This window comes from Lissotriton helveticus, chromosome 10 (assembly GCF_964261635.1).
Source record: "Lissotriton helveticus chromosome 10, aLisHel1.1, whole genome shotgun sequence".
Classification (NCBI taxonomy): Eukaryota; Metazoa; Chordata; class Amphibia; order Caudata; family Salamandridae; genus Lissotriton; species Lissotriton helveticus.
Window position 1 is genome coordinate 441,126,944 of NC_136071.1, and position 21,775 is coordinate 441,148,718.

The following is a 21,775-nucleotide window of genomic DNA, read 5'->3' on the forward strand; positions in this document are numbered from 1 at the left end:
AATAGTAAACTTTAAGTTCTTGTTCCATATATTGGATTTGTGTTCATTCAGTCTGGTTTTCGTTCCGTCTTACCAACGTATCTTTGGCTGCAAGGGCATTTAAGTAGGTAAACTACATTTGTGGTATCACCAGTCGCGGTTACTCTTAGCTTGATGGTGTTGCCTTTACGTGGGTGAGTTATGGTATATCCTTTAATAATGTTGTTGCAGGTATTACAATTGTGGCATGGTACCATGCTTTTGTATGCAATTTTTTCATCATTGTAAGGATTTTTCAAAATTTCTCCAATATTTCTACCCCTTTGATAAGCAAATATGGGTAACTCATTAAATATGTTATTGAAATCGTGTTCTTGCATTAAGATTGGCCAATGTTGTTTAATGATTCGTCGATATGTTTTACTCATGGTCGAATATTTAGAAACCACTACCAGTGAAGTGTTTTCTTTCTTTTCTTATCTTTTATTAACAGAAGTTCATTGCGTGTTTTTGGTTCGCTGTAGGTCTTGGCCTGTTCCACAACTGTCTTTGGATATCCTCTGGTAACAAATCTCTGTTCCATTTCAATTATTCGTTGGATTGCTCTATTGTGTTGTGATACGATCCTTTTCACTCTTAACATTTGCGTGTACGGAAGATGTTGTTTTAAGCTATCTTGATGGAAACTGTGATAATGTAGGATGTTATTCCGATCTGTGGTTTTTCGGTATATGTCTGTTACAAATCCTATTTCTGTTCTGGTGATTTGTACATCCAGGAATGTTATTGTTTGCTCTTGTATTTCAGAAGTGAACTGGATTCTTTCATCTACTTGAATGAATTTCTGCATTGCTTCTGTGAGTGTGATTCTAGAACCACTCCATATTAGGAAAATGTCATCAATGTATCTTAAAATCATTTTTGTCTGTGTACTCCAAGGTTTTTTGTTCAGGATATGTATTTCTTCGTATCTCTCCATGAAAAAATTGGCATACGCCGGCGCTGCCGAATTGCCCATTGATGTACCTGACTGTTGGAGAAAAAATGGATCCTTCCATTTAAAATAGCTTTGGAATGAAGTAAAATACAATAATTCCATCAGGAAGATTTGCATGTCGATATCCAAGTTTGTTCGTAACAGTGTGTGTTCAATGGCCTCTATACCCTGTTGGTGTGGTATTGATTTGTATAATGATCGTACATCTATGGTACATAGCAATATCTTTTCATCTATATCTAGTGTAACTTGTTGTAATTTATTCATAAAATCTGTTGTGTCCTTAACATAGGTTTTCATTTTCATTACACTTGGTTGGAGGTACTTATCCAAAAACTGACCAATGGGTTGATGTATGCTTCCCTTTGTTGAGACAATTGGATGGAAAGGAGGATTTTGGAGATCCTGTACTTTGGGTACCATGCATAGTATAGGACTCTTAGGGATGTCTTGTAGCAAGAATTTTTCTCTCATTTATGATGATGGTGTTAATAGCTCCGTAAAACTATCAGTTGGATTAGTTGGTAATTTCATGTAGATTGTTTGATCTGCCACATGTTTATCCACTTCATTTTCATAACGTGTGGTGTTTAAGATCACTATAGCTCCTCCTTTATCTGCCTTCTGGCATATAATCTTGGGATTATTTGCTATGTTCTTGAGTATTCCTATTTCTTTTTGTGTGAGGTTAGTTTTGCGTAATCGTTTGGAAAAATTTAGTTTGGATAAGTCATTTTTTACTAAGTTCTCAAATGTGTCCAGAGTTTTCTGACTGATGGGTGGCATGTAAGTACTTCATGGTGTAAGTCCTCGTAGTTGGTCTTCTTGTGTAGTGGATTGATCTTGTACTACATTTTCAAAAAAGTGTCTCAGACGTAGTTTCCTCATTAACTTAAACAGACTCACTTCCAACTCCAGGTTCGTGGTGTGTGTTGCCGGTACAAAGGACATGCCTTTCTGTAATGTTCTGGTTTGAATTTGATCAAGTGGTTCGTCTGAGATATTGATCACTAAATTCATTTCACCTGGCTCTTCTTGCCCTTGTACTTTTTCCCAACGGCTGTCGTGCTCCTGGTGTTTGGGGCTTCTTTTTCCTTGGGTCCACCTGAGTCTTCTTTTCCTTGTTGGCCTATTTCTAAAAAAGGCTCCCTAGGTATGTTCGACTGTTGGTTAGATGTGGTTGCTTGTTCTTGGAATCTGGGTTCTTGGAAACCATGAAACCCCATGGGATGAATGACAGGATAGAGTACTCGTGTTACTTGTAAAGTCCAGATCTGAGACTTCTAATTAACACAGTCATTGGGAGATCCACGGAATTGAACTATTCTCAGAGTATGATACGACGTGGGTCACTAGAAGCAACGATTAGATTTTTTACTTTATTGAATTCTTTTTTGATTACTTTTTTCTTTCCTGAAGTTGTAAACACATGGCGGTCAAACAGGAAATTGTTCTTGCCAACTCCAAACTTATTGGTGAATGTTTCATTTGAGCACTATGTTTATTCACAGAGATCAACTCTTTTAATTTGAATTGCACATACGAGTAGTGGACATTATTGATCAATATCCCCTACGAATATGGCGGCAGGGTAGCTTGTTACTCACTCTGTCGGCTATTTTTGAACAACACTTTATTAACATTGCACCGGAAGGTAACACTCATTGAAGGATTCGTTTCACAAGCATGCCGAGTCACGTTCACTCCAGTAAGTAAGACGCCAACTGGTAACCGATGTTATGCACGTTGAATAAGAACACCGTAGATAGATGCTATGGCCAACAGCCTTTGCTGTCTTAACTGCATGAAGCTTTCATGAAGTAAATAATATAGCATGTGTGAATCACTAGTTACAAGTTTGCCTTTAATTTCACGGCGATACACTTGCATGGAGCACGCCGAGCCGCGTTCACCTTCGTTAGGAAACCGTCACCTTGAAGCATTTGGTTATGAACGTCTAACAATAGTACACCACATTAATGCCATGGCAGACATCTTTTGCTGCCTCACCGAGTAGACTGCATGAGACGCGTATATCACCAAGTTCAAGCATGAGTTTGCACGCATTCGGAAAGCAGCCACGGAGTTGATACGTAACTACGAGAAAACGTTTGGGGATCACCCATATCACGCTATACACACTGTTTTTGTTTTACAGCCTATGTCACAGTAACATTAACCTAATTCACCTATAGAATTCATGCAAAGCGTGAAGACGTTGAGACTAAACAGAATTAGTTTCATATATAGTCCCCTCATGTATTAACACAAATATCCATAATACTTTACAGTCTGTTGTTCCCTGAAGAAGGGTTTATGACTCAAAATGCATTGGAACATGTGGAGAATGTAAAGATCGAACAAATACCAATATGCATGAATGAAATAGTATGAAATGAAGAAAAGAAAAAGTTCATACGAATCAATAAATATTAAGAAGTGATTACAGAATTTCAAGTATCGACAGTTATTTGGAAATTTAGAACAGTTTCAGTCCTATCTGGGATTAGGTCGTGCATCTGGGGACATAATGTCTGACAACTGCCATAATTCCCATTGTATGACTCAGCGTCGACTCTTGGGCTGCAGTGAATGTTTGTGACATCTCTCCTGTTGCTTCTGGACTGCACTGTTTAATCTGCCTTGATTAGCATTTTTAAAGACATAAACACGTCTTTAAAAATGCATTTACCAGCGCAGCTTAATCAGTACGGACGCATTTCAAAGACTCAAATTAAGCACTTCACAAGTGCAGAGGAATCAATCCTTTGTGGTGCGCGGTGTTTCAAGGTCTCTATGGGGAAATAAATGTAAGTGTGCGCACGCGCTCAGGCGTGCTGTTTAGAGGGAACTATGAACATGACCCTATCCAACCTCACACGGGTCACATTAGGGGTCTCTCAGTAGTCTTCGCCCTCACCCATACTCTTGACCTTATTCATGCACCCCTAACAGAATTGTGGAATTTAACTAACATCCACTATCAATTGTATGCAGATGACACCCAACTGTACTTAAAAATCTATTTTACTGAAGATATTAGTGCTCTCTAAACTCAACCCTACAAAAAACACAAAACTGGCTGACTGGTAACCACCTCAAACTAAACAGTCTCAAAACAGAATTCCTCCTAATTGCCCCACCCAAACACTCACTGGACATTGCAGAATGGATGAAACAACTAACAGTGCTGAATTGTGTACCTCACATTATTGAGTCTACGAGATCTCTGGGAATACTGCTGGACAAGAATATGAACATGCAGGAGCACATCAGCACTGCCACCAAAGGAGCAGACTTCTATATGAGCATCTAGAGAAAAATAAAACCCTTCCTTCCCCTAGATGACCTCAAGTCTGCTGTTCAAACTCTAGTGATTCCCAGTTTGGACTATGGGAGTGCAGCTCTATGCAGCCTCCACAGAGCTAAGCTGGCACCACTAAGGCCTCTCTTAACTCTTCTGCTAGGCTCATTACAGGTTCAAAAAGAAACAATAACCTCACTCCTGACCTGAGTTCTCTTAACTGGGTTCCTTATGAGCCAAGGATTCTTTTGGAAATTGCCTACATGACCCATAAAGTCCTTCATTTCAACACTCAGAGATACGTTGCACAAAAACTAGACCAGTCTGGTGGTGGCATAGCTTCTAGAGGCACTATCTCTCCACAGCTGAAACCACCAACATTTTATAAAAAGAAAACTTGTAACCAAGCCTTACTCAGGCATGACCCGATAATCTGGTACGCCTTCCCCCAGAAGTCAGAAGCAATTCCTCAAAACTGCTTCATTCAATAAAGGAGTTAGAAGGATAATGATCAACAAATTAATGTCACAGAGTACATGAACTTAACTTCCAGGAAAATATTTATCCCATAGCCTGCCAGCATGCTTATTTCTCACAGACTATATTCTTATGCTGCCCTACGGGTTGTTGTCCTTCTGAAACCTGTTGTTTTCTCTCTATGAGATTCTCCCATACCCTATCCTTCCTTGATGAGGTTATTTTTATACATGTCTGATTATTGTATAGTGCTCTGCTACCCACTCGGGTCAAGTTTGCGCTATATAAAACGTCAGAAATAAATAAATCTCATCACCAGTTGTAGCGTCCTCCCAAGCCTGGGTACACGCCAAGGACCACACCACGCACGGAGCTTAGTATTACATGTTTTTATTCTTCTGCATGTAACTGCAAACTCAAAATTCTAAACCAGCCTTCATTGTATTCAGCTCTAAAAATTGTGTCACAGCTCTATGAGGTCCATTAGGAGCCAAAAGGGTTCCATCTTTGCTAACCTGCAAGAAACCACAGTCGCTAGGGCCTGGAAGGACAACAACCCTCCCTCATTAAGATCAGTGGCAACAGGGTGTGGACCGCTACATGAGCTTGGAAATTCTCATTTAAAAGGCCAGAGGCTGCCCCTTAAACTCTATAAAATATGGGCATCATGGTGCCAGCATCGACGCATAGACCAGAGAAACCTGGTTGTTCGCTGGAGGAGGAGATTCGGTCCTATGGAGGAGGGAGCTGAATTGAAATTCCAAAGGACAGGAAAGAGGACAATGGGGTCAGGGCGACTGCTGCTGGGAGGGTTCAGGAAAGGGCGGACCATGTGCTTGTCATTATGCATACACTCATTACAATACAATGTTAATCGGGGGCTTGGCTAGCTGTTTCACTGTTGTTATGTACAATCTTCTGTGTGATGAATAGTGTATAGTTAGTACAACAAATAATACAATATTGCCAGGCAAAAAAAAAGCTTCCACATGTTAAAGAAATACATATTTTGTAATTTTTAAAAGACTTTATCATATTTTATGTAATTTTTGTTGTATGATTTCCATGACAAACATTTTCAGGGTTTGGCTTGTGCACAGGATCTAAGAGCCAAGCAAAATCCTCAGCTCGGTTCAAGCATGGCTCGCCCTGTTAATTTGTTGCGTCGCCCATCCTTAGTCAGTGCCCACTAGCTGCATCGGCCATAAAATATACAATGACTGCACTTCTGACTGAGGGAATGTCTATGCTATTTTCAAATTAAATCAAATCAGATAAGCAATATCCATGAAAGCACAGGTCAGAAAAACAACAGCATAAAATGATCACTTAAGGATACTTTTCAGGAAAAATACAATGATTACAGTAAATAACAAGACCTTACATATGTGACATAATCAGAGATAAAAATGATCATATTATAAAACGGGTCAAGTATAAAAAACAGTCACTCCTTTAAAAAGCGTAATAATTCATGTTGATAGCAGCATAGTATAATAAGTGCAAATGTGCAGTTAACATAACAAGCCAATTGATATAAGGACAATCAAAGAGAGCGAATATCAGCACAACACATTATGATAATATACAATGTGAAGATGGCAGCCCATTATATTAAAGTGCATATTGATATAAACTGTTTGTAAAAAACCATAATGTGCTCGACAACGGTCTCTGAATGTCGCCCTCAAACATTGAAAATTATGATTCACAGCAGATAACAGTTTAATGTAGACAAGTAAAACCTGATGTTTATCAGAGGTGCTCATTGAAGCGCATGAGCGGACTGCCACCTTCAAGAAAGAAATTACTCTAAATATCAAATCCACATTTTGAAGATTGATAATTTCCAAGTAAGCTAATCTGAAATCAGCGGTGGCAGTAGACTTGAAAAATGGACTCAGAAACTGTTTAGTATGTAATAAATAAAAAGTACAAAGGAATAAAAAGTGTAGCATCGATAGATTACTCTGATTACCACACGGGCAAATCGTCTGACCAAGGTTCTTGTTGTAGCCTAAGAGAAAGCACAATAGGTATTTTAAGGTGCCTGCCCTGAGGCGAAACAACAAGCTTCTCTCCCAGCGACTTAAATTCAGTAGGAGGTAGCTAGATGCCAAGAGAGATGGAAGACAGTTAGTTTATGCCATAGACATGTACCTTATAACTGTCAATTTTGTAAATTCTATATTGTGTCTTAAATTCCAGTATTGGTCATATAAGACCTTCTGTAGGGTCTTCTTGGTTGTGCCTTCTATGCTGTTTGGGGTCAGGAAAGTATGCTCAAGGTTTGCGCTGATCAAGCTGGTTCTAACAGCGGTGAGCCACGGTATATCTCCCCCTTTGTCACATTTAAGGCAGTCCGTTATAATTCTCTGGTTAGCGATGCTGCCGGATTTTGCCAGACTTTTAACCAAAATAAGGTGAGACTGTACCTGATATAATCTTCAATGTAAAGCAGCTTTAATTCCTGATGGCAGATAAAATTTGAAGAAGAAATTGGAATCCCCAGAAGTTTTAGACAAAACCGTTTTTCTTCTCCCTGAATATTGCTACTTTTTGTAAAGCCCCAGACTTCTGCGCCGTAAGTTGTTGTAGGTATGCACTGTGATTTATAGATTTTAATTATTGCTAGCACTATCTCAGTTCTTTATGGTTGTGGAAGATATAGAATTAAGTTTACCGCCCTTAAAAATGTACTCCTACTGTGGGCCAGATGGGCGGCCCAGGAACCAGTGTCTGAAAACATTAGTCCTAAGTATGGAAAAGTGCGGATGCACAGAAGACGTTCAGACCCTACAATAATTGAGTTCAGATCCGGTTATCTTAATTTTCACGTCCCTGCTGTCCCTTGCTCCCGAGGGCGATCAAAGGGGGGCCTTTTAATATGGGCTAAACAAGATAGCCGATATATTATCAATCAAGTTGACACAAATAGCAGTGATATTTTGCTAATACTAGTCCAGTGCCCCGAATCCAAATTTTTATTTATTTTTAATGTTTACTCTACGGGGATGCCAGGAGGCAAACCCTTGAACACTATAGAGGAGTTAGATGTACTCCTCGAGTTTTATTGTAAATAAGGTAGCATTATTGTTGCAGGTGATTTTAATTGCTGGTTTGAACCCCTGGACAGTAATGACATAGATCTTACTTTGGAAGAAGACTGTCCATGGAACAGCCCTCAGTTGACCCTTCTACCAATCAAAAAATGGACAGAGGCAGCATTGCAGCTCAAAGTCCTATGTGTTGGACAAGGGCTGCGTGCTTTAAATGGTAGAACTGCTTCTGATAAGCATGGGGCCTTTACTTTTAATAATGGTAGTCGTAAGAATCGCATCGACTATATATTCACTAACAAAGAGAACTGGCCCAATATTAAGGACATGAAGGTAGTCGAAAGGGTCGAAAGTGATCATGACCCACTTCTCCTGTCATTTAAGATTCCTAATTCCTGCTCTCAAGAGATTTTTCCCGACGGGATGGAAATTGTCCTATCAAATGACACTAGACGTGTTAGATAGGCCAATTGTTTAGTGGACGAGGATAAGATTGCGGCTATGAGGGCTCTGACAATTCAGGCTACAGCCGAACTCCAAAAATGTACTACTCAGGAAGAGGTAGTGGCACACGTTAATTCAATCCACACCATTTTTTTTAAGAAACTAAAGGTTTTTTTTTACAAAAAAGGTTTCTAAAAGACTTAATAGGCCTCTTAAAAAAGAAGAACAATGGTACGGCAAGTCTTGCAGGGCTGCGTACAAAGCCCTTGCAGAGGCGGTCAAATCCAAGGATAGAGAAATAGTAAAGAGTGCCCGTTCCTTTTATAAGAAAGCCCAGTACGATGCTAAACGTGCTTGGGATGAGGACTACTGGAGAGATCCATATCTGGCTAGTAAGGAACGATCAATGTGTACCTTTTGGAATATGATCAAATGGGGTAGGGGCATACAAAGGGGAGAACCAATAAATTATGTTTCTCCTGACCTCTGGGTCCCTCATTATGCGTCTCAGTTTTCATCGGCAGATATACCTAGAGAGACGAATGTGGATCATATTCCCTCTAATCAGGATCTAAGTCCTTTACACTTTGAGAGGACAGAGGTAGATAAGGTACTGAATACCATCCATAGGGGCAGGGCACCAGGGCTAGACTCAGTCCCAGCTGACTTGTTCATATATGACAAGGAGGTCTGGGTTCCGTATATTCAATCCTTGGTAAATGGAATTGCCAATGGATCGCCCATACCAGATACATGGAAGGGCGCTGAGATCATTCCAATCTACAAAAAGGGGGAGCGCTCAGATCCAGGAAATTATAGGCCCATAAGTCTTATAGACTGTATTCAGAAGGTGGTAGCCAGACTTGTTTTGCAGAGAATCCAAGGATGGATTGAGGAGGAAGAAGTTCTTCCACCTCTCCAGGCAGGATTCCGAAGCCATACAAGCACTATAGATCAGGTTTTTAGATTTGTTTTAATTTATTGGCGGGTGGTTGTGTTAGGGGGGGCACGATCTACGCAGCATTTGTCGACCTCAAATCAGCGTTCGACTTGGTGCCGCGTGCTAACATGTGTGACGTTTTAGAAGTGCAGGCTATGCCACTAAATATTTTGTCCTTTTTGAAAATACTACATGAGGACAATTTTGCCCAAGTTAGATGGAACCAACAGGGTGGTGTTATTGACAAGTTCAGGATTGCCAGAGGTGTTCGCCAAGGGTGCGTACTTGCCCTGACCCTCTTTTCATTATATATCAACAGGGTGATCTCCTACTACGAGCACCAGCCTACTGATGTTTGCAGACGACACCCTGTTGATTTCAAAAACTCAACGGGGCTTACAAAAAGCTATAGATGTGTTTGAAGCCTTCTGCAATGACCATGGACTTTTAATAAATGTGAGTAAGACCAAGTTCATGGTCCTCCACAAGTCCAAATACGTAGGAAGGTGGTCATGAACGGGGCACAACTCGAACAGACCCAGGTTTTCTCATATTTGGGCATAACCCTGGCTTCAAAATTGGATTGGAAATCCCACACACCCCAGCTGGTTACTAAGCATGGGCAGCTAGCTGGAGCTTTAACAAAAGAGCTACTTCTCTCACACACCAGACCAATTACCCCTGCATTGAAAATTTACGATGCTAAGATTGGAGCTGCAGTTCTTTATGGGGCGGAATTATGGGGTTATAGTAATCTTGAACCCTTACCTAGGGCACAAAATAAATTTTTACGAGGTATCACAGGTCTTCCCGTATCTACCCCTTTGACCCCTCTTTTTTATGACTTAGGTTCCCAACGCCTGGAGGACATGGCCCGCTACAGACCAGTGGCATACTGGAGGAGATTGTGGGTCACGCCAGATCTCTCCCAGTATGCTCGGGCATTTCTCGAAGTTAGAGATGCGGATAGAGCACATCGAATCCCCTGGATGAGGGAGGCAAAGGCAACCTACATAGCAATGGGCCTAGCCAGCTTGAGGGAAAATCCAACAGCCCATACCTTCCCACCTAAGAAAACATTTAGAGAACTTTATTGGAGTATGGTTTCCTTGAAAAGATTTGGCAGCTGTGTTGGTCCGTCTTTGACCGCGGACTTTCTGGAACTTAAAAACTCGACAGCTTTAGAGGAATATTGGGATTGTATTAAAGTACCTGAGGATAGGAAGCGATTCCACCAATTCAGGGTGGGTACATTACCAATTAATTCCTTTACTGTCAAATGGAGAAATGGCAATGACCCTAGCTGATACAAAAGGGGATGATGGACGGAGCGTTTGGAAAACTCAAACACTCACCCCCAGTCAACTGATCTGGGTTTAATCCATCACCATTCTTTAGTTCACTCAGCCACCCCAGTTCAGACATGGCTATATGCAAATCAGTCTGACCCTGTGCCTTATGGAAACAGTCCAGCCCGAACTGCCAAGCCATGTCTTCCCTGGACCGGAAACAAGCATCCTGGGACCGGTTTCGGATTCATAATTCTCATCAGCCAGGCTATCTTGAATCCAGTGGCCAAGTGAACAAGGGACTCACGTCTGAGCATACCCTGCCACACTTAGGGCGAACAAAGCGATACAAAAGGGGATGATGGACGGAGCGTTTGGAAAACTCAAACACTCACCCCCAGTCAACTGATCTGGGTTTAATCCATCACCATTCTTTAGTTCACTCAGCCACCCCAGTTCAGACATGGCTATATGCAAATCAGTCTGACCCTGTGCCTTATGGGAAACAGTCCAGCCCGAACTGCCAAGCCATGTCTTCCCTGGACCGGAAACAAGCATCCTGGGACCGGTTTCGGATTCATAATCCTCATCAGCCAGGCTATCTTGAATCCAGTGGCCAAGTGAACAAGGGACTCACGTCTGAGCATACCCTGCCACACTTAGGGCGAACAAAGCGATACAAAAGGGGATGATGGACGGAGCGTTTGGAAAACTCAAATACTCACCCCCAGTCAACTGATCTGGGTTTAATCCATCACCATTCTTTAGTTCACTCAGCCACCCCAGTTCAGACATGGCTATATGCAAATCAGTCTGACCCTGTGCCTTATGGGAACAGTCCAGCCCGAACTGCCAAGCCATGTCTTCCCTGGACCGGAAACAAGCATCCTGGGACCGGTTTCGGATTCATAATCCTCATCAGCCAGGCTATCTTGAATCCAGTGGCCAAGTGAACAAGGGACTCACGTCTGAGCATACCCTGCCACACTTAGGGCGAACAAAGCGATACAAAAGGGGATGATGGACGGAGCGTTTGGAAAACTCAAACACTCACCCCCAGTCAATGACCCTAGCTGCCCTTTTTGCCGTACCCAATGAGAAAGTATCGGGCATATTTTATTTATCTGTCCTGAATACAAAGCCCCAAGGCAAATGTGGCTAAAACCCATTTGCTTGCAGTTGGGACTCAATACAGGGGTTGAGGCATTAAGGATTCTTAAAACAAATAGCACTCAACCCGTGGTTACTGCTGTAGCAACATTTTTCCATTGAATGTGGATCATCCGAGCTCGCAAATTACGTTTTAACTGAGTATTTTTATTACCTGTATAGGGACACGTATTGTATATAGAACACTGTCTACCCACTCTTTGCATAACTTGTTTTTAAAAAAACAGACTTAAATTTTTTTTTTTTTAAGTAAAGGTGGGATAGATTGGGATCTGCCTCATTGCTCTGAAGTTTACACCGGTTCTGTGTCTTGAATTTAATTGTATATCATGTTACCTTGTTGGTTTAAAAAAAAAAATATATCTTAATATTTCTTTTTTAACCTGTTGTCTTTCATGATTTCAACAATCGAAATAAAGACTTATAAAATGAAATGAGTGGATAGAATGTTTTTTGGGACCGCAACACATTATAAAAATTTTCTTAAAATTAGTACAGAGGTCTAGGTCAGCCATAAAGTCAACAAAACCACTGACTAAAGTGCGAAGTGCGTTTGGGGTGTGGCTCATTAGAACCGCATCGTCTGCATATAATAAGGCGGGAGTGTTTTACCATTGATTTTTGGGACATCGTAAGCAAGTTCTGACAGAGCATTATTCAAATCATTAATTTACAAGATGAACAAGAGAGGTGCCAATACGCACCCCTGCCTGACACCTCTCCCAATGGTAATGTTTCCCGAGACCTCCCCATCCTTACCGATCCTCACCCGTGCTTTCAGGTCCGTATGGAGATAAGCTAAAAAATTAACTAAAACCTCATCCAACCCATACTTTAAAAGCGCTGACCATAGCCGTGACCTATTTACAAAGTCAGAGGCTGAAGAGAGATTCATGAAAGCCAGATAGATCGGAGATTGCCGTGCTATAGTGTATTTGCCGACAATCAAATTAAGATTTAAACATTGTTCGGCTGTTCCCAGTTGCTTCTGAATCCTAACTGGCATTTATTTAAAATGTGTTCCTCCTCAGTCGATGAACTAATTTTATTAAACAGGATTCTCCCAAGTATCTTGAGCGTGTTGTCGATCAGGGAGATCGGTCTGTAGCAGCTAGGGTTGGATCGATCCCCTTTTTTAAAAACCAGAACGATTATGCTGGTGGACCATGTGCTTGGTATAAAACTATTTACTAAGTTGTTAAAAATATTAAATAAAAGAGGCGCCAAAAATTCAGGATTGTGCTTAATGAGGTCAATGGGAAGCCCATCGGGGCCAGGAGCCTTGTTACCTAAACTTTAGTTAATTGCGTCTTCGACTTCTGTTATTGTTATCTGGATACATGTTACATCGTAGGGCTCAAAGGGCTCCTCACTCAGAGAGGAGGCTGCATACATTTTAGAAAAATGTGCTTCCCAGGCCTCACTTGTTATGTTACAGCTTATCGGCGTGACTAGGAGGCCGATAGATCTCATGTCTTTGACAGCAGCCCAAAAACGATTTCCATTGTTGAGACTGGCAGCACAAGTGAACTTGCCCCAGCGTTCTTTTAAAATTTCCTTTTTGCGCTGCCTTGTCACTTGTTTATAATGATGTCTCAAAGTTCCAATAAGAAATACATCGCTGGGTACCGCTGCAAGTGCTGCGCGGAGCTCTCTATTCTTCACAAGCCGTGAGGTGAACGGCCAACGAGTACAGCAGACAGCTTGCCAGCGTTCAGCATCCTAACGCTCCAGCGCCTTACCAATGCCGTGAGGAAAACGGCTAGCGCTACTAGCGCTCAGCACCCTAGCGCTCCAGCGCCCGACCAGACTACAACTCCCAGGTGCCCCGGCGGCGGAAGTGACGCCGCACGAGCGCCCGGAGGCGCTTGAAAGAACGGAGCGCCCAGAGCTCCGGCGGGAAATCTTCACAAGCCGTGAGGTGAACGGCCAACGAGTACAGCAGACAGCTTGCCAGCGTTCAGCATCCTAACGCTCCAGCGCCTTACCAACGCCGTGAGGAAAACGGCTAGCGCTACTAGCGCTCAGCACCCTAGCGCTCCAGCGCCCGACCAGACTACAACTCCCAGGTGCCCCGGCGGCGGAAGTGACGCCGCACGAGCGCCCGGAGGCGCTTGAAAGAACGGAGCGCCCCTCGCAACCGCGAGTCGCGCGCGGGAGCGGCCCGGGAGAAGCCCGGGAAAAGGGCGGGCCCTCTACGGCCCTCAACGGCAGGAAGAGGCAGGGACAGGGCCCGACCCCCTGTTCCATCGGAGGCACCCCTACAAGTAAGACTCTGTTGTTGTCCCTGTATTGTTTGCTAACTCCGTTATATACAGATGATGTCCAAAAAGAAGCCTGCTGCTCTGTCCGCAAACACCATGGATAACTATGTTGTGCAAACAGTAAAGAAAATAAACGAACAAAGGAGGGAATCACTTGGGCTAAGCCAGTCACCAGATTTGCGCAGGCTAAGCCCTACTTTACCTCTGTCAACTGATGATAGCCCTTTTGTGTTGGTGGAAACTAGGGTTTCACCAAATGCATCACCTACTATTGAGTCTGGTAGCCAGCCATTGACCATGTTACCATCCCCTGTTATTCTGGATGTAGACACTGACAATGTTATAGATTCAGATCTAGAAACTGTAACTGGTCCTGTGGAGGACGACTTACCACCGATTGAGCACACACCTCGGCCTGTGCGCACCTGTGTGAAGAACCAGCGGAAACAGGGCGGACAAAGGCCAAGAGTGAAAAGGAAGAGAACATTATCCCCAGGCTCCTCGAGAGCCCCCCAAAAGGCTGTAGGGGAAGGGACTTTAAGAAACAGAGGAGATGATGAAATGATTAGTAAACTGCTCGAGGTTGTAGAGGGTAAACTGAACGAAATTGTAAAACCTCTGATCTCTAAAATCGATAAATTGCAGGCTGAAGTAAAAAGACTTGGAGGTGTGCAAATAAAGCTGACAGAGGAAATAGGCAGTCTTAATACCTTATTAACAGCAAGAAATGGTACCGAAGGGGTTAACCTAGTAGGAGAAGGGACATCTGGTGTACTGACTAATCAAGTCCATATGCCAGCTCCAAAAGATAATCAACATGTAACAACAGCAGAAGGGCGTCCGTTGATAGTAACTTTACCACAAGCACAAGTTCACGGTACAGACCCACTGCAGTTTATTGAGGAAGCCTCACCTGTTGTACTGGTGTTAGCTAATGTTCCCCTTTTGGATGAGGGCATTACCGAGTCATCTAGCTCTCTGACTAGTAAGGCCCTCCATTGGCTTTCTGGTAATATGAGGTTAGCACCTGGAGGGTTACAGCAACTGGCGCACGATATTAAAGCAGTTAAACGCGTCCCCTGGATTGGGAATCGCCCCAAAAGATTTAAAGGGGACTGTGTGGCGGTGACATTTACACACCCTGAAGTACTCCCAAATGTCTTAACTCATATTTTTCCGCCCCAGCGTAGAAGAGGTACGGTGGTTCCCCTAACATTAAAAAATTTTTTATGGGGAACAGCAAAACGTAACCCTACCAAAAACGCCAGCATTAGGATGGGATAACAATTTGAATATGCATAACAACAGGTTTGATGCCCTGTCTGGTCTTAATAATTGTGATTGACAAGAGGTCAGACACGAGATTGCCGGAGCATCCGCAGAAGTAGACCTAAATCAGTCCCCAAATACTATAGGTAGTACACTGCTTAAGCCTGTGAGTACATCTTGCAATATCCTAGAGGGGTCATTAACATCTTGCCATATTGCTAGTTGGAACATAGCAGGACTAGCTTCTAAATTTGAAGTATTAGGGTGGCTAGAACTAATCAGAACATTTGATATTTTATGTCTACAAGAGACCTGGTGTCTAAACTTTAAGGGCCTCGATGGTTTTGTAGCATATGAGCTACCAGCGGTGGCAACTACCTCCGGGAGGGCCAAAGGTGGTTTGCTAATTCTGATTTCTGTGAAAATGCGAATTAGGGTGAAGGAGCATATCACAGTGGGCAATAATTCCCAACTGCTGTGGTTAGCTGATGAGGCAGACAAAAACATTTTATTGATTAACATGTATAATAATGTCTTTGATGTTAGCAGACATATGGTTATTTTAGAATTAGACATCGCAATCAAACAATTGATGAAAGCTTCTAATACAGTTTTTGAGTTCATATATGTTGGAGATTTTAACATTTCTGTTTGCCCTCTCTCTAATCAAATGTTGTGTGGCACCTTGAACCGTGTTGGAGAGCCAGCTACACTTTTCCCACACAATACATATGGAGAAACTTTGAACTCCTTCCTACTCGCCTATGATATGGAGGTCCTAGAGATTGAGCAGGATGGGAAGGGTGATAGCCTGCCAACTTTTGTAGGGAGGGGGGCGAACACTGTAATAGATTTTATTTGTATGTCTTCCGAACTAGCCCATTTTAGCTCTGATGTCAAGGTTGTAGACTATATGGTTAGTGATCATAACTGTCTTGTTATTGAAACTAGGTTTTGGAAGGCTTGTATAATTCCAGATAGCAGCCCTATCACAAACATTGATGTACATAGGCCAAATGGTTTTAGAATAAGGTGGGCTGGGGATAAAGCTGAAGTAACTTCTAATTGCATTATCTCATGCTGCTTAAATGATATTACATCAATTATTGATGAGAAGCCAAATATGGAGGCCTGTATTATTCATTTCACCAAAATCAATGTTTTCATTAGTGGTAAGTTTACTAGGGCTGCTGGGAATATTAACAATAAAGCTAGGGGATGGTTTAATAATGCATGTACTGTGGCCCTGAAGACATTAAAAGTGGCATTATCCACCAAACCTAGAGACAAAACGGCTGTAGCTAAGCTTAGATCTGACTATAACTTAGCTCTTAAGCAAAGGAAAGCTGAACTACGAGAGGAAGCTTGGGAGAGATTTGATTTAGCGGCTGTATCGAAAAATTGTACTCTCTTTTGGTCAGTAGTAAACAGTCCTTTTTTAAAAGATGATAAACTCCCCGTGTTAACCTCAAACGTAGGTAAGGAATCATGGGTACAGCATTTTTCCGGCATTTTTAATCCCAACATGGTAATGTTGCCGATAAGTTGCTCTTGGCCAGTACTTAGCCTAGATATTACCTTACAGGAGGTTCTAAGTAGTATCAGGGCTAGTAAGGGCGGAAAGGCCCAGGGACCCGACGGTGTCCCAGTTGATGTGTATAAATCCGCACCTGAGACTTGGGGGCCAGTACTAGTCAAAGTTTTTAATGCTGCTGTTCACTATACTATCCCGTGTACCTGGTCTGAATCAATAATAGTTCCCATTCATAAGAAAGGGGACCGAGGAAATGTTAAAAACTACCGGCCAATTTCATTGTTGGATTCGTCCGTCAAGATTATGAGCCGTGTACTCCTCGTCCGATTAGAAGAGTGGGCAGAGTCTAATCAGATAATGACAGACTGCCAATATGGGTTCAGGAAAGGAAGAGGTTGCATTGAACAATGTTTAAATCTGGAACTCCTGATAGGGAAATACACCAGAGCAAAAAATGGTTCACTCTATCTTTGTTTCGCTGATCTGAGCAGCGCTTTTGATCTGGTGGATCACGCCATACTATGGACCACCTTGCTAGAAATGGGAGCACCTAGGGAAATTATATATTTTCTGGCCCGTTTGTATGAGAGGCTTAGCTCGAGTGTTCGGTATGGGACATCGGGCGAATGCACAGACAAATTCAGGGTCAAGAGAGGTATCAGACAAGGGTGTGTTCTGGCTCCCCTGCTCTTCACCCTGTTTATTAACGAAGTAGACTCGATCCTTAAGAAGGCGCCAGCGGACGCCCCCAGAGTAAACACAAGTACCATCCCCGTGTTACTCTATGCGGACGACGCTGTGTTGCTTTCTAGGACTCCTAAATTTTGATGGACAACTTTGTGGCCTTTATTGAAAAAAGAAAGCTGGTCATTAACAAGAGCAAGACCTATGTGATGGAGTGTGGAGCTAGAAATGTTAAAACTAAAAAACCCTATAGGTATCTTATTGATGGCCAAGTGGTGCAGTGTGTGGGAAACTTCTGCTACCTGGGGGTCACCTTTTCCAAAAATGGTCGCTGGGATGTCGAGCATAAGGTGGTGCGCGACAAAATGACCAGGAGCGCCAATGGAATATTTGTTTTTGCAAGTAAATTAGGTAGTAGAAGGCCCAAAGAAATGCTTAAGATCTTTGAAGCTAGGTGTCTTTCGGCTGCTCTCTATGGAGCAGGGGTATGGGGGGTATCCAGGGTAGAATCTCTACAGGTGGAAGAGAATACATTTCTGAAAAAATTATTGTGCCTCCCGACATCCACTGCCAATAGTTTGGTCCACAAAGAATTAGGACTACATCATCTAAATGATCTATTATTGTTGAGACCTCTGTTACTATGGCGTTCGGTCTGGATGAAAGACGAAACCTCATTTAATAGGGCTATTATTGAGGATTGCCTACGTCTAGACTACTTTCTCAAAATCCCATGGATTAAATACACAATTGAATCCTTTTCTAATGTGTTTGGGTTAAACGTTATATTAGATCACTGTTCTGCTTCGGATCTTTCTAAAAAGAGTTTGAAATCAATCTTTTTAAATCACTGTGCAGAAAGACGAGCCACGGATGATCTTAAACTTTCCACCTGTATACGTTATAACCAATTGAACGAATTTGTGGGCCTACACCCTTACCTCTCCCAGGTAACTAAAGGGCAACATCGGTTTGTTCTTACCAGGATGAGGATGGTTACGGTCCACCTATTGGTTGCATTTCCTGAGACTAAGATGCGCCCTATAGGTCCATGTCGGTGCGACAACATTTCAGAACAAAGCATAGAGCACTTTTTACTTATATGTAACCTTTATAGTGAATATCGTAAATTCTTTTTAAAACCTTTATTTATTAAATTTGGAGTAAGAACCATCAAAGCGGCAATTAAATTACTTTTTAATCTGCATCACCCTGACATCTGTTTTTATACGGCTAGTTATTTACTCAAGGCAATTAGCTCTAGAAAAAGCATGACTTTTTAATATAATAACACATTTTTAAAATAATTTATTTATTGGAAACTTTTTAAAGTGTGTTATTTGATGCATTATATGTATCATACTGTATTTTTTGCGGATTGCGATTGTAAAGTGTACTTTCTATTAATGTGTATTTTTTATTAACATGTATTATATGTATGTACTTTTATGGACATGATTTACATGCCTCCGAATAAAGTTTTTGACTTGTATGAACCATCTAGGATTCGAGTTGGTATTGGGTACAGGCCTCGAGATTAATCGTTTAACGCCAGCACATAGGTGGCAAAAAGCATTAACTACCTCCAAGTTTGGTTCGTAAGGTGACAAACAGATCTCAATAGATGGTAGATATGCTTTTATCATATTGAGAGACAGTTTGGCGCTATCAATGCCCTTCCAGATTATCCTCAAGTTATCCGTCGAGTGTGTTAAATTTCTCGCCCCCGGTTCTTTAATGAAGACAGGTCTGGAGGCAAGGCTGATTGTTGTTAAAATAGGATTATGGTCGACATACACAGTCGGTAGGACTTCGGCTTGTACTAGGAAATCTTCTAACGAGCCAGAAATAAAAGTATAATCTATTGTTGAGGCACAACCACGACCCCTATAGGTTGGAATAGGACTTACTTTCCCCGCCCAAGCAAATTCCTGAGATCTTACTAAACTCTATCTGATTTTGTAAAACAGAAACAAAGCGACCAGATAAGGGTGGGAATAGTACTATTGAGTTCTTGCGACATTAATATTAAGCTCACTAAAGCTGGGCGGCTAAAATTAAGGACAACGAAATCACCCTCTATGTTCTTTGCTGATGAGCCGACTAGGCTAAGGTTTTCTTTATTGGCCATCAAAAGCTCACTAACATTATTTGTTGTAGGGGGTTAGCACTCTGGGTGTTACTCTGGGTATTACAGACTAAGGTGGTGTTAGTTACGTGGTTTGTGGCAACAGCGTGAGTAGCTGGATAAGCTAGTTGATGTACGTTATTGATAGCGCCAGTCATAGGTGGTGCGTTCTGGGCGGAAGTAGGTTTAGGCGTTAAACATTTCCTTATTTTACAGCAGGTAACACAAGCAATAGGGGCACTGATAGAGGAAAGATGTGCAAGGGTCAGGTTTCGCTGTTGATTATTAGGGCTAATTACACTATTCGCACAGGATAGGGGCGGCTTAAAAGTCTCCCCTTGTTGGGGGGCCTGCTTGTAAGTGTTGTTACAAGAGCCTAATTTGTTCATTATTGACTCCAAACGATCTAGACCTTTCCAGGGGGCTGTGAAATTCTTATCAATGATTGTTTTAATGTGCTCATACACAGAGTCTGCTATAATATCAATTGCAGTGTAGCCAAGTTTGAAGCAAGATGAGGGGCCTATCACGGGCTCAGTCTGGGTATAAGTCTGAATGTGAATAGGATGGTAAGGTGTTGCAAGTGCTGTCAAATCAACAGTGAAAGTTGCGTTAGTTTCACTCTGAGGTGCGGGGGCCACTGTTCCTTAAATCCAAGAGCTCAGCGCGGTACGTTGTTTATTTAAACAAGGCGGTTGTTTTCTTTTGGAGCTCACAGGTTTAGTTATCCTCCTTTTTCTTTTTGCACCTGTGACTGCTGAATTTGGGGAGTTATTCATGCTTGGTGCGATGTCATTATTATATATCACTCCTGAGTGGGGCACATCGACCACACCCCCAGTAGCCTCACCATTCTCGCTTCTTTTATCATTATCGCAGGATTCTGTGACTTCTGTATCCCTAATAGGAGTAGTTGGCAAATTCAAAGTCAGGGGCGGGTTAAGATGATCACTATCCGTAATAAAAGGAGTAAAAAGAGCAGTTCTGGGGGCTGTAAGTCCCAATGACGGGCACCTTTCAGTTAACTCTATCTCAGTTGCGACAATATTAACAGCTCTTTCCAACATGCTGTCTATGGTGGAAGAAGTGGAAGAACTTGATAAGATGGTGCGTTTCCCCATGGATTGTTGGTCCTTTACACGTAGTAATAATAAGCAGTGTAACTTACCGAAAAGGTTTTTGGAAAAGGGTACTTGTCAGAGGGATGGCCCAGCCCAGCCTCCTTCGGTCTCTGACGGGCACAGACGGGCCCGCCCTTGGCCCAGGCTTGTCCGGGCTTTGTTCCACACGTGTCCCGCGCCGCGGGTGGAGAGGCTGTGCTGTGAGCAAACTGGAAGCTCAGGCGCCTCCCCCCATCACTCGCGGCACCTGTGTGACTCTTGTTGCACCCTGGGAGATGTAGTCTCTCAACCAGGGTGTGATGATCACAGGGCGAGGTTCCGGTGGCCCTGGGACTCCTGTCCCACCAGTTCAAAGTCAGCAGGATTGCAGAGTGGCTGGCGGCAGTGGCAGCAGTACGGGCACAAAGGACGCAAAGACAGGCTCAAAGGACACAAAGACAGGCTCCCTTAAAAATAAGAGTTTATCATTTTGAAAATAGGCTGTTATATTTTACCTAGTGATAACTATACCAGGCAAAACATAGAATCTTATTGTGACTTTAAATAATTGAATCAATCAAAATGCTTCATACTATTCTGAAACACATCCTCTATGGTCTTTCATATCTGTAATTACTTTGAATCCACACAATTATGTCATTGAGTTAACTGTGCTCCTCCACAGGTTGGAACAGTTGGGTTTCAATGCGTTGCTCCAGCTGATGATCGGTGTTCCCCTGGAGATGGTCCATGGTATCTTGCGCATAAGTTTCCTCTACCTCGCTGGAGTGTTGGCAGGTGAGAACCTTTCTATTAATGGAATAGTTACAGACCATACTGCTCTAACTCTACCACCTAGCAACCTCAACTTCATTTCAAGGTCTTGTGCTGCCTATGTTTCCAAGACCTGTCATGTCACAGGGCAGATCCCTCTGACACCATGTACCAGTGTTCATGTCTCTTTCTTAGTATGGCCCTGTCTTAAACACCCCTCTATGTGATAGAGCTGCACCTGAAACTGAGGGCCCATGATTGGTTTAGAGTTAGTGTGTGATTGAGCAGGACCGCCAGACATCGCAGTCCAAGTCTCACTGTCTGGGACCAAAAGCTGATAATTCTAATTGGGAGTCACTGAGG

The 21,775-nt window shown here is 42.5% G+C and overlaps 1 protein-coding gene across 1 annotated transcript in view; it reads left to right on the forward strand.

Moving 5' to 3' along the window:
- RHBDL1 (rhomboid like 1) overlaps nt 1-21,775 on the forward strand; it is a 533,195-nt gene that overhangs the window by 345,170 nt on the left and 166,250 nt on the right. Inside the window, exon 5 of the mRNA XM_078664288.1 lies at nt 21,324-21,436. Within this exon, the coding sequence (XP_078520414.1) occupies nt 21,324-21,436 (113 nt within the window). The remainder of the gene's footprint in view (nt 1-21,323; nt 21,437-21,775) is intronic.